The 13544-nt window shown below is 39.2% G+C and overlaps 1 protein-coding gene across 4 annotated transcripts in view; it reads left to right on the top strand.

Annotated features, from left to right (window-relative positions):
- Positions 1–13544, top strand: part of RNF130 (ring finger protein 130) — a 55781-nt gene that overhangs the window by 7304 nt on the left and 34933 nt on the right. For all 4 annotated transcript variants that reach the window (XM_063348857.1, XM_063348858.1, XM_063348856.1 and 1 more), the window contains exon 2: positions 3520–3714. In XM_063348857.1, the coding sequence (XP_063204927.1) occupies positions 3520–3714 (195 nt within the window). The remainder of the gene's footprint in view (positions 1–3519; positions 3715–13544) is intronic.

Raw genomic sequence — 13544 nt, 5'->3', positions numbered from 1 at the left:
GTAGAAAGGGAGATATTTACATCAACATTGTACATAGCTCTTTAACCCATCAGGCTGCCACTTCTAACAGAAAAATTGGGGTTTTTCCCAACTCATTCATGTTACATAGGTAGATGTGGAGAAAGGAAAGGTAACTTACACTTCAAATAAGCCAGAAGAGTAGCACACCTATAAGGAAACATACTTAAATGGCTTTCTGTATGCTAATATCTTCTGAAATTATGAAATTACGTGAGTGACTTCTGATAATACCTTTTTAGGTGCAAGTGATTTGTTTTAGAATAATTTAATGTGAAGCTGCTTTTCATTCTGGCATGGACATCATCCAGGTAATATGTGCAAGCCCTAGCCTTTTAGATCCTGATTGGACTTTGGACGATGGAGCGCAGATGACACAGTAATGGAGAGCTATCGATGACGATTCTTGCTGACACTGTTCGTTTATCTGTGTCCCTTACAGTGCCAGTTGATGAGCCTGGCACGTTGGCTGTATGGCAGATGTGTTATTTTAGGCAGCTCGTTATGCTACAAAGTGACCATAATTTTAAGGCTTTTACTCTTTTCAGAGTGTATTAAGTCTATTGAAAAGATGAGCAGAAAAACTCTGGCTTTCCGCTGTTGTTCCTCAATTTTAAAGTGGAAAGATTACTTAACACTTGTGTGGTGTAAATTGGATGCTAATGTAAGGAAAAGTGGGTTGTGACTTTTTATTAAATCTCAGGTGACTTTGCAGTTACTCGGTTCAGGTTTATCTAAAACAACCAGATTTTCCTTAATGGTTTTGTATTACTTGGAATGCTAAAATAATATTGTCTGCTGTTAAATTTTCATCAGGACAGATTGAATCCACCTTGTCAGGAATAACGTGCTGTATGCGTTTGAGTGGCATTTGTTGGTCTATATCTGGAAAGCTTTTATCTCTTAATATCTTATTTCCTAATCCTGTTGCTCTTTCCAGTAACATTTTGTAGCTCTGTCCACAGCTGAGAGAGACTTTGATCTTCACAGTGGTAGAAAATTTTGTCCTATTTTTTTCCCAGAGATGCAGTTTCTGTTACCTCTTACTACTTTCTCCGTTAGTTTTTAAGCTAAAAATTTTAAGCTGTACAAATTTAAAGGTGCCTACATACATTTTTATAAAACTCAGTTACATAGCAGACTTTTGAGAATGCTGCCTCCCTTTTCAAGGTGCCTTTTGCCTTTTATTGCTTTTATGATTTTTCATTCTAATAGCCTGTCACTCTATTTTTGTGGCCATTTTTGTTTTCACTTGGTATTTTAGTTTTGAGGATGATGGTACTGAAGCAAACTGTGCATAATCCATAGGATTACTGCTTTTCATCTGTGTCATATATTTTAAGTAAATTTATGTTGGCCGTAGTGTCTACTTGCAGAGTTAATTTTGGCAGTTTGAGGAGATTCTGCGGCATTGTGGCCATTTCTTGAATGGCATTTTCCAAAGGATGTATCACGCCTGAGATTCTTGAATATGGTTTCACTGGAGAAGGAGGAGGTTTTGGCTTTCAAGCCTTGAGAAACTTCCTATCGCGGTCAGCTGGGGCTTTCCCCCTCCCTCATTTTTAAGTGGAAAAGTTCTGAACAAGGGGAAAGTGTGTGTTAAACAGTAAACTGCTGCTATATTGACAGAGGATGTCAAGATTGGTTGTAGGTGTGCTGTGTTATAGTTCTATCTCACTTTCAAAAAGGATTGTAATTCCTTTAAAAAAATGTAGTATTCTCTTAAATTTAAGACCACAAAAGTGCAGTCGATATGCAAGTGCACCATGATCACTGCTCTTCGATGTCCATCACCAGTGCTCCCAAACATGTGTGGATCAGTGCTAGTTAGCAATTTCCAAAGGGATTCAAGTAATAACGTCAGGGTAATGAAAGAAAATACTCTCTAAAATTCAGCTTCGGCGGTCTGTATTTCAGATTTTCCTTGTATATAACAAAAGCACAAATACAAAAATACAGCAAATAACCCTCCATGCCTGAAATGGCTAATACAGCCTGGAAAAACAATTGTGGAAAGGATGTGCTTGTCTCTGGCTCCCCACCCTCCTTCCAGGGGAACAGGGAGAGGCACTTCTCATCCAAATTAAGACATGGGACGGCTTCCTGTACGACTACCACAAGACAGATTCATCTGCATCACTTTTCCTTAGGGCAGCAAAAGATTTTCCTTTCTTGTTTCAGAAAAGATCCTTTAGCTATTTGAATCTCCTTTGTTACAGGTTTTAACCTGAGCTAGGCTAAGCTGAGAATGCTTAAAAAGATCTTTTGTTTTGTTTTCCAGCTGATATGTTAAACTGGATAATTTTTGTGGTAGACCTTCTGTTGAAATCCTGTAGTCCGTGCTGAAGAACTTGCATCTTTAAAAGGAAAATGTTATGAGACACTTTGTTTGAATTGCTCTTAGGAGCTGTAATGTCTTCAGAGCTATTATGCAAATAAATTGTTTGTTTATGTCATGAAAAATCACTGTTAATTCCAACCATTTTTAGTAGCCAGAGATTCTTACACTGTTGGCCTTTGAAGGAGTAGATAATATTTGTGTTATAAGTTACCGTTGGCTCTAAATTTCTGAAATCCTTTAATGATACGAGCAGTGTATCAGACTAAACTGCGTGTTTCCAGTTGTGCAAACAGAAATGTCACTCGTCAGTTTGAGCTGCTGTACCGGTCCCTGGGGTTATCTTCTGCCTTGCATTTTGTGCCTTTCGTAGGTAGCTCTGTGTGGGTTTGGGCTGTTCCAGGGTCCATTGCAGCATGGGAAAGGACAAGAGCTTTGCAGACTGTTGCGTTCAGGCATCCGGCACTTGCCATTTCTCTTACTCCTCCTTTATCCCATCAATACCTGTTTAGCTGACAGCTCGAGGGCATCGTGTTTGTGAAACTGCTTGTTTCTCTCTGAATTTGAAAGCACTTCCTTGTAGCGAAAACGTGCATACGTAAAAAGCTGTTGTTGGCTGCTGGGGTTTTACAAGGTCAGCTTTTAATATCGGCCTTTTTTTACAGTAGCGTGCACATGGCAGATAACACCGAAATCTTGTTTTCACAACCTCCTTTGTTTAGTTATACTTCCCACTGCAGTGATATCTGACGGCATTAGAAAGGGGAAAAAAAAAAGTTATTCTCTCCAGAATGACTGATAAACAGCTGTTTTGTAAATGCCTATAGCACATGAACCATATTCTAATGTTTTTCAGCCTCTAGGCAGGTATTGATTCAAATGTGAATTCATTGTTCTAGCTGCACTAGAGTTAAAAATAGCTTCTGTTACCAAACCTAATTTTGGGGCTTATAGTCACAGCTTTCAATGTGTGAGATGTTCTGGGGTTTTTTAAAGATTTCTTGTTTGTAAGAATGCGGTTAGCTTTAGGCTTTATTAACAAGAGGGTAGTGGTTTCCTAGTGCATAACAGTTAACTAAAACAGCAAAACTTGGAGTTAGTTTTTTTTCTTTCTGGCCTGATTGAACAAATTGCCACCTGTGTAAATGTATTTCCCATTTCAGTTGCAGATCGTCTGGGCTGTGACCCTCGAACACGTTTCCAAGTTCCACCGAACACCAAGCAGTGGATCGCTTTGCTGCAGCGAGGAAACTGTACCTTTAGAGAGAAAATACTGCGAGCAGCTTCACATAATGCCACAGCCGTGGTCATTTACAACAATATATCCAGTGAAGAACCTGTCACGATGACTCATCAAGGTAAATGCAGCGTAATCTCTTTCACTATAATTCTTTTTTGCCCAAGTACTCTTTTACCATATAAACTATTGCTAAAGAGCTCTTGGCAGTACACAGATGATGCTATTTGAAACAGCCTGTTCTCTAACGATGTTTACGTGTATGCAATATAGTGAAATAGGCCAATAATTCTGGAGAGTTATTTTCCTTTAGCGCACGTTTTATCCAATGAGGAACACTTTCCTCTGCAGTGGGGATATGGGTGCTTTGGAGTGAGGAAGTATCTGTAAGATCTTGGGAGCAATCTGTTTCAAACCTTTCTAAAGAGGAAAAGCTAACATATAACGGAAGGTCTAGAATTTTACAGAGCATCTGTACCTGAAGAATGTCTTCAACCGGTTGTTACGGTGGGGACTTCCAAATGTTAACAGTTTTATCAGGATTTGAGCTTGCGTGCTTTTTTTTTTTTAATGACAGTTTACAGAGGGTTCTCTTTCTACAATGTGTCTTCGAGTGCCACGCAGGAATCCACAGAACTTAGTGACTTGGAGTGCAGTTGCTTCTCTAAGTGGTCTAGAACTAGGCTACTGCTGGACTAGAATAACACCGAAAGTATGGATTTCTTCAGATTTCTACTTTTTGACAACTATGTGTAAAATTTCACTGTTACAGTGAGTTACTTTAGCTGGTGAGAGCCTCATATGTAAATGTTTTCATTGGTTAAAAATTATTTTCATGATTCTGGTAACTACATTTTTCGTTTTTCTGAAAGCTTTTTCAATTTGGAATTATTTATCTTAATCAGAACAGGCATGTTTCTGTATTTGATGGCTGTACTGCTAGCTGATTTTTTTTTTTCCTAGGATATTTTCAGTCCTTTTTTTCTTTAAGCATAGGGTGTTGCTTGGAAACTGGAACTTCCTAATTATTGCTCTGCATATTGTCACACAATTAGAATTGAGTTCTTTTACTAAAGAAGCACTATGGTTGCTTCTTTCTGCTTCTTTTACAAGGAAAATGTCTTGTGGCTTCTTTGGTTTAGTGGGGTTTGACCTTCCCGATTCTATATACCACAGGAATTTTCCAGGGAGATTTTGACTTCTGTAGCAATTCAAAGCCTGTTGACAATCCATTTTTATCTTAGGTACCTTCCTTAAGACATTTTTGCAAGTAATCTGCAGGCAGAAAGCCCCATATTCTAGTGAAATGCTTTTTACCACCTTCCTTTTGTGGTTTTTTGCCACTTCTCTCTGCTGATGTAGCACCCGCCTAAACCTTCAGCTCTGGTTTCTCTTTGAAATACCTGTAAGACTGTAAGGTCTGCAGTCTGTTTAGCAAAGATTTGTGACTTCTGTGGCCTGGAATGCCTTATTCTGGCAGAAAAAGACTACCAATAACAGCATGCCTCTAGCATTGTTTGTTCTAATACATGTTAAATTATATAATGGGTTTGATTATCACTTAAATACCTTCTTTCTTGTAATGCTGTTAGATTTGGCAGGTGCTTTTGTATCAATGGGATGGTGTCTGTCTTTTATTAAGAAATCTTAGTTCACTCAGCGTTTCTGCTCTGAAGACCAGCATGTTGTCTATGAGACTATACCAATAGGTCCAGTGGTTTTGGTGGGTTGAAATAATGCCTGAAGCTATAAGGCATGAGAGCTGCTGTGGGTAAAATGATGTCTTGTAAGCTAGCCAGGCAGCTGTTTGGATACTTGATATTTGGAAAAAAGCTAATACTGTCTTCAGCATGTTGACTTCCAACTATTTACTCTTACTCATGGCAAGCTTTAAAAAAAATGCAATTACTGGAGATGATGCATGTTTTGTCTTTTAAGTATTTTAGATACTGGTTTTTAGCTGCGTGTACTCAGTTGCTGGTATACTGGAATCTCTGTCCCTGCTTTGGGCTGTAGGCACTATCTCAAAATTAGTTTTGGAGTTGAAGTGTTTAAACTATGTGACAGACTAAAAGTAATTATCTAGAGCTAAAGTACCACCTTAGCATCACAGCGTAATGAAGACAAACGTTGCTCCACAGCTCTTGTTTTGGTCATGTAAGGATCTCCTTAGCAATCCGCGCTTTGCGGAGCTTCCTATAAATAACTTCCTGCTTGCTTGATGTAAGAACTGCAAGTGCATGTAACCGAGACACAGACTAGTCCTTTGGTGTTGGCCTCAGCACAGGGAGGGCCTGGGATCCAGCATTCTCCTCGGTGAGGGTTATTCCAAGTGGGATATGGATTCATGAACCTACGCTTACATGACGAGCCCATTCAAACAAGTATTATGTGTAAAGCAGCCTTGCAGACATTCAAGGCACTCTCTGGTCTTCCTTTTCCTGCCGTTTCAACCATATCGTTGCTTGTGTGCTTTTTAGGTGGTGAACGCCCACATCATCCGCTAATTAGGCATTTCAGTGTGACACATCTCTTCCCTTTAGTATTTTCTATCCCTAAAGGTCGGGAGAAGTTGACCCTGTGTATTTGATAGCTGTTCTGCTGCTGATTCAGTTAAATGTGTGTTAGATAGAGTTGATATAAAGTGAAAATGAAGGTGAGCCACCAAGTTGGTCTTATTTCTGTACGATGTCTAGTGCTGTGCGGTATTCCTCCATTCTTCTACAAATTTGTTTTTCACAAGGCAATTTTGCCAGCTGTATATTACGATGGCCAGGTTCATGGCTCTCTGTTTTCTTTCCACAGACAGGTGAAAATAGACCCTGGGTCATTTTATATCACTGCAAAGTAATTTTTATACTGCTGTGTACCAAACCTTAGGAACATTCTGTCTTCCTGGTGAAGCAGAGAGGAAAGTGGCAACTGCTGGTAATGCGCAATGTGAACCGCACACTTTCCCACTCTGGTATTTGCATGAATTCCAATCACCAACTTAGGCAACGTCTGTGCTAAAAATAAGTAAAATATTATATAGACTTAGGGATGTTGCCCGCCTGCAGAGAGGAGATTCCCTATGAAGAGAGCTCAGTAAGCAGTTCTCACCTATGGGATTAATATTTTATCCGAGTTATTTTATGCTTGAACACACATTTGAAAATTTTAATCGTATGGAAATTTGTTCGTACTCAACATATTGCTTAGCAGAATATAAATGTCTTCTGGTGGCTAGATAACAACTGTCACTCTTGAATCAGTCTATCATCACCATGTCAAATGAACAGCTTCTATTGCTAATATCAGAATTTGCTTTTTATTGTGTGATAGTCCCCTAAGTCTCTACCGCTTCAACTTCAAGTTGAGTTTTAAAGTAGGTATTGACCTTAAGGAGTCGGTGAACTTAACAGAAATATATAAATATTTATTGCTTTTAATGTTATTTGCAACATTATTTTCTTTTCTCTATGTATATCCTCGTAGGTATCGTTGTGTGCATGTAAAATAAATTTATTTTACACATTCTTGTAGATGTCCTCTATCAACCTAAGTGAAGGACACCTTTCCCAGCATAGGTTACGTTAAACTATGATATCACTGGCAGGAAGGCAGTTTTATGAGTGGTTTTGCTTGTGACTTCTGTTAAAGCAGAACAAATATTGTCTAGTGTAAAAAAGAGCCTGTGTGGTAGAGAAAATATGTAGTAGCTGTCTCCTTTATAGTCAATTACGGGAATAGGAAGGAAATGCAGGTAAAATAGCATTTTAATTCTTCTTCTGTTTGTGTGTGCTGGAGACAGTCCTGTCAAGTGCAAAATAGTTAAATTTTATGTTGAACTTCTCTATTAAAATCTAGACTTTTATTTGGATTTATAGAAACGGATATAAGGCAAAGAAGCCTCTAGAGTTAAAATTTCATACTGAGAATTTATGGAGCAAATAAAACCAGAAAAGGAGAAACAAATACAGAAGGGAGTGTCAAAGTGAAGTTGCTGGATTCCAATAACTACTGTTTATCAGTGCTGAAGAAATTTCCAGAAGTATTTAAATGACTTCTAATATAATACCTTTCTCGGAGCATTTACCTGATACAGGTAAAACTTTTCAAGTTTTTAGAACAAGCTGCAGGCATCTTCTCTGTGCAGTCTTCGCTGCACTTCTAAGGAAACAATGCATTAATTTTCTGCGAGAAGGTGTTTCTGTTGGGTGAGAGCTGCCCAATACTGGCCCCCGCAACACTTCCCTCCCACAGGGGGGATTTCTGCTGGCCCTCCATTCCCTTAAAAAGCACCCTAGTGCAGGAGGCAAGGTCTGTACTCGCTTTGAACTGTGATAAAAGGGAATGTATTATATGTGGATGATTTTAGGTCACTGGGTCAGAGGCAGGAGGGATGGGGAGTGATTGGAGTTGTTGCCATCTAATGGCTATTCCATGTTCTTGCCCTGATTCGCGGTGGGCAGAATGGACGGCAGAGAACCGGGAGTTGAAATGCCACTCTCTGTTGTGGCACCGGCTGCGTGCAGCACGTCCCTTCCTCCTCTGCTGCTTGTCTTTTTCTCATTAATGTCTCTTTACGTAACGGCAAGCTGAACTGATGCGTGAAAGCGATGGCAGGGTGCACTGCAGATTACTTTGCACAAATGGGTCCTGGCGAACGTTTCAGCTCTATACCAAATCCACTGCAAAAAAAACAACTTTTCCTGGATTACTGAGACCTACTTTTAATCCACAGCTCAAAACTAATTTTGTTGTATATTACAGTATTGTTATTATAATTTATTATTAATAATTTACCCTGGAATATGAATTAAAAGGAGGGAGAGATGAGTCATTAAAGTTGAAGCTTTAAAAAAGGCAAAACAATCAATAGTCTAACCATAGTTTACGTGTCTTTGATCATTTTATAGTGTTTATATTTGCTAATTGAAAATGTGGGAAACAAGCGTCAGCAGCGTTATAGCCAATCGTGTTTCCCACTGCATTTCTTAGAGGTGTATCCATCAGGAAAATCTGTCATGCAGTAGATGGAGGTGTCTGACGCTTTACAAGATGTGGAGAGGAATGTGTTTGAAGCACAGATTCTGGACCATAAGGAAGAATGTATCTCTTCAAGATAAGCCAGGGAAACCCCTTTAAAAAGCTAACGTAGCCTCAGCGCTTTGCAGGGCTTCTTACCAGTGTTTCTGCGTGGTATGTGCCTCGTCCACAACTGAAATAAGAGCAGTTAGGCTCATTTTTCCTTAGCCACCTGAAAGGGTAATTAGTTCTGTGACTGTGAAAAGGCCCACGGGACTGTTAGTGACTGTAAGTAATTACATTCTCTTTCTTATCCAAAGTCTGAGCTCCAGCAGCAGAGTAAATTCCCAAAATCTATGGATTTGGTGGTATCAAATTTATGATGTTAATCTATGAATATGCTGTTTATGAAGCTCTAAAAATATTTTGTGGTGTCCTTGGGCAAGGCTTTCTTGCCATTTCTCTTTCAGGTTTTGCTAAATGTGTTTGGAATGACTGCCCAGATTGATGAATCGGTATGGAGTTGTTTGTAGAGAGAAGAAAATACGTGAGTGTCACAAGCTACCCTGGTGAGAAATCCCTGGGTTTTTTAGCTCCAACTTCCATTAGTGGGAACATGAACTGCTATCCAAAAATAGCAAAATGGGAGCCACCTACTAGCACCTGGTCACATTACAGAATGCAAGATCACAGAGACTTTTAGTTGTCGAAATCCAAGTGTGCTTTAATAGATGAACGGACCAGTAAGGTCACATACATTGATATTATTGATTAATCAAGAGTGTGACCCTGTAATCAGGAATGGGGTGTTAAATCCAGATTTAAGGTAACAGGTTTTGGACATTGTTCAGAAGTTACGTGAAGGAAGGTTGTTTTCAAATAAGCAGAAATATCTTCAGAAGATAGGAACACGTATTTCAGAAATACATGAAATTATGACATGAGTAACCTTTTTTCAGTAGTGGGTCACGAGTTAGGATTACACCATTTCCCTAGTCAAAACTTAATGTGACCCTTCTGCTTTTTATTAATTTGCATTTGCTCGAGGTTTCAGTATAAAATTTGATCTACTTTGTTAGCATACTAATACCTTAACAATAAAAGTACTCATTAAATAGAATGGCAAATGCAGTTTGCTCACCATAATAAGTAGTTAAATGCCTTGTAAAACTATGTGAATAAATAAAATAAAAATCTGTGCACAGATTGTGGAAAGGGGGTGCTAAAGTGATAAATTCCTTTGTACAAAGTTTTTTAGTCTTACGGCATTATTTAAGCAGAATGTCCATTTCCTTTTCAAAAAAATTGTAGTGTGAGTAGATGTAAAGAAGTATTGCTGAAAGAGAAAAACGTTGTGTGAAATGTCTGTAAAATCATTGCAACATCTATCTGCCTTTCCCTTATCTAGGCTTTGCTTTTCCCTAGTGCAAAGAACCCAAAAGGTCACGTGTATTAAAAAATATACATAAATATAATTCCCAGAAGATAAAAGTCATTCTACAGAGAGGGAATATGCGATGTCAGTAGAATGGTCAAGGCAGTCAAAAGTGAGGGGAAAACAACCAAACCAACCCCCAAACCAAGTGTCCCTTCCATTTTAAGTGAACTCTGCTACAGCTCTGGTTCCAGGGATGTATAAGTTCTCCCTTCTGGTGCTCCCCCCTTCTCAGCCCAGCCACAGATCTCTTCTCCTGGTGCCCATCAGAACTGTTGAAGAAGGGTATTTTTGCTTTCAAAAATCAAGATCGGGCAGATTCAGGAACTCGTGGGAGGCTAAAGAAGAGGTGGGTGCATCTTGTAGCTTTAATAAAAGGATCTTAATTCTTCTAACAGTGCTTAGTGTCATATGGCTTAACGATCGAAGATAAAAAGGAGCTCTCTGGGTGAGGTTGGTGGAGAGGAAATGATCTGCAGTGAAGCCGAAGTCTAACGTCTCTCTTCTACGTGTTAAGGCTGTGTTGTATCTTTGAGACACTTAAGTGTTGGTTTTCCTGAGTGGGGTACGCTGGGTGTAGCAGAGACAGCTGGACCTTGTCAAGCTTGAGGAAATCCAGGGGCGCAGCTCCACCATCCTCCATGTGTCGGCATGATTTGGACTTGTGAATGAAGCAGGAGGATTTAGCTGTGACTACCTGTTTTGATCTTATGCAGATTTCTCCTTAAGAAACATCTCCGTGAGTGTCAGAATGGAGCAACTGGGTTATGAAATAAAGTGGCAGCGGTTGTAATCTAAATATGGCCCAACAGTTTCCTCAACTGATTTTGCTATTTAGCCCTCATTTTAGGCACTCTTGGTCATAGTAGGTTGTAAAACTGATATAAAATATGTCGAGAACATTATACTGAAGCATCATTTCTAGTTTAATGAAAGAGGGCGGGCATTGAAATGATCATTCCTACTTAGGAGATTATTATTTATAACCTATGGACTTATTAATTTAATGTGCTACAGGCTAGCACAGCAAAAATCTGATGAGGCTTTAGTATTTGTTTGGAAGTTAATTGTGTCACACCCAGCTTTGGAAAGCTACTCTTGCTGTTTCTGGTCTTCTAATCATATGCCTCAATCATATGCCTGTTTTCTCTTAAAGGAGCAGAACTTTGTGAGCGTCCACCACATGTCTATTAGCAGTACAGCAACGCGTGGTACACTTCAAAATTAACTAAAGTGTACGTAGGCGTATTTAGAGGGTATAGTGCAGTGCCCTTTCGTAGCCTGGCAGAGTAAAATCTGTTGAAGCTCTTTTTGCTGCAATCAAAGGAGAGTTTTGAGAGTTCTTCAGACATAGGTTGACTGTATTCAGTTACACTTTACAGAAGCCTGGCCCTCACTGAACCTGAATATCTGCTTCCTTGTCCTCTTCAGTAGACAGTCAGAATTGAAGTTTTAGCCTCAGAAGAGATTTTTTTTTTTTCCTTCACCAGCTTGTTTTGCATAAGGTTGTGTAGCAAAGGGATGTGATTTCTGCAAGTATCTGCTGAATGTTTTGGGATAGCTAGTCGTCTGCTGGTTGTGTGTAACTGATGCATCCTGTGAGAGCCAAACTTCTGGGTAACAGTTTAATATACTGCTGTCCTTTACCATTTCCTCAGGCAGTGTTATAACATTTCTTCTCGTGTCTGACACCACATAAAATAGGCATCCTAAAGTAAATGTTTACATACAGACAAGAATTCAACATCTTCAATGTTATAAAGGCAACAGGAAGAAAAATGTTTTAAAATGCTATCCATTCTCATTTTGAAATTTATGTATATTCTTGGCATTAGATTCGTGGCTTGCTTAGAACTAAATAATTGACAAATATTACAGTTTTTTTCTGTTTTCAGAAGTATTTGATTTGGGACATCTCAAACAACATATTTTACTCTTGAGATTGCACTCATGTTGACAGCTTGGATGTGCTCTTGTTTACTTTCTGATTAGATCAAAATAAAAATATGTGCAGCTAGACTGGTTTTAATCACTCTGAAGATATGCCAAGGCTCTTCCTCTTGGTGCCTGCTTTTCCAAAATCCTGTTTTAGAATGTAAGACTTATTCTTCACAAAGAGTTTTTCTGGTTTGTATCAGACTAAAACATTTAAGGTATCTGAATAATTTGTGTCTTTTTCTCCAATGTTGTTGAGTACTATGGAATTTATATTTAAAATCTGTGCTCCCTGAGCCCGCTTTTTCTAGCAGTGCAGCTCTGCATACAGCTCAGCATGCCTTTTCCCTTTCCCTCACCTTCTGGCTTCCATGGATTATATCCTCTGTACCTAAATAAATCCCTTACTTTTACTTACTTACTTACCCCCTTAAGGGGTAATTCTTGCTTCTGCTCCCTTGCAACTCAGATACCTTCTGGTGTTTTCACAGAGCTTGTGACTGGTCTCTCGAAACTTCATAGCACTTCGTTTGCACTTTTCTTTGTTGGCGTTTTGTGGGCTCTCGTTCTGTTACGGTGGTTTCACTGTTACTTAATATTGTTTGAAGAAATCTGTCACTCACAGTAATCGGACTGATCCCTTTCCTGGGCACTGAATAGTGTGTGTTGCTGTATTTTTATTTCTGATATAACATGTTCAGAAATGCTTAGCATACAGTTACAGGATTTTAGAAGAAGAACGGGGAAGTCTGGTTCGTGAAGATGGGCAGTTTTATTTCCAATTACATTATCATAATGATGTTCTGATTGTTGCAGTCAAATAGGCAGTGGCATTTCAATGTCTGAATCACGCCCTGAATCCAGGCTACAAGTGGCTGTCTGTACTGTGCTTTACTCTTATTAAGAAGGTGGCGATTTTGTTTGCTTTTTTAAAGGATATTCTAATATTTGCACCTGCAGAATTATTCAGATAAATGTGCATTTAGGTTTTTCAGAATGAAGTCAGGAAAGGATTCAGTTACAATTAAACATTATCTGCTATTTAAAGAGAGAACGATATTCTTTCACAAGTGTGAGATGAGTGCAGTCTATCTGCTTTGTGCTGTGTCTGCAGCGTTGACCAGCACTATTAAAGACTTAGGAAATTGCAAGGACTTTAGCTGAAAATATCAGCCATTGGAAAAATGCTAACCTTTGTTAGGAGTATCTGATTTAATTCTCAATTCTTTGCAAACCTTGTTACTTCAAAACAAAATAGTTCAGTGCCTCTTGCAGGTGGTCCGGCATTTGCCGGGCTTGAGATGGGATCTCAGGGTTTGTCCTCCCCACCCACGAGAAGGTGGTTGAAGCATTGCAGCAGTAGCAGCAGTTCGGTGCCAGATTGCTCAGATGCCCAGGACGAATTGTCTCACCTGTCCTTCTCACCCAGTACTGACCAAACAGCTTCTTGGGCTGTTCACAAGCCCAGGAGAAAAATAAATAAATCATCTGTTTGGCAGTTGCATTTTGCCAGGCTGCCATTCCCTGCATCCTCCAAGGGATGGTGGATGGATAGAAGGTGTCCGAAGTCT

The sequence above is a fragment of the Chroicocephalus ridibundus genome, chromosome 11, assembly GCF_963924245.1.
Source record: "Chroicocephalus ridibundus chromosome 11, bChrRid1.1, whole genome shotgun sequence".
Lineage (NCBI taxonomy): Eukaryota > Metazoa > Chordata > Aves > Charadriiformes > Laridae > Chroicocephalus > Chroicocephalus ridibundus.
This window is presented reverse-complemented; position numbering and strand designations above follow the sequence as displayed.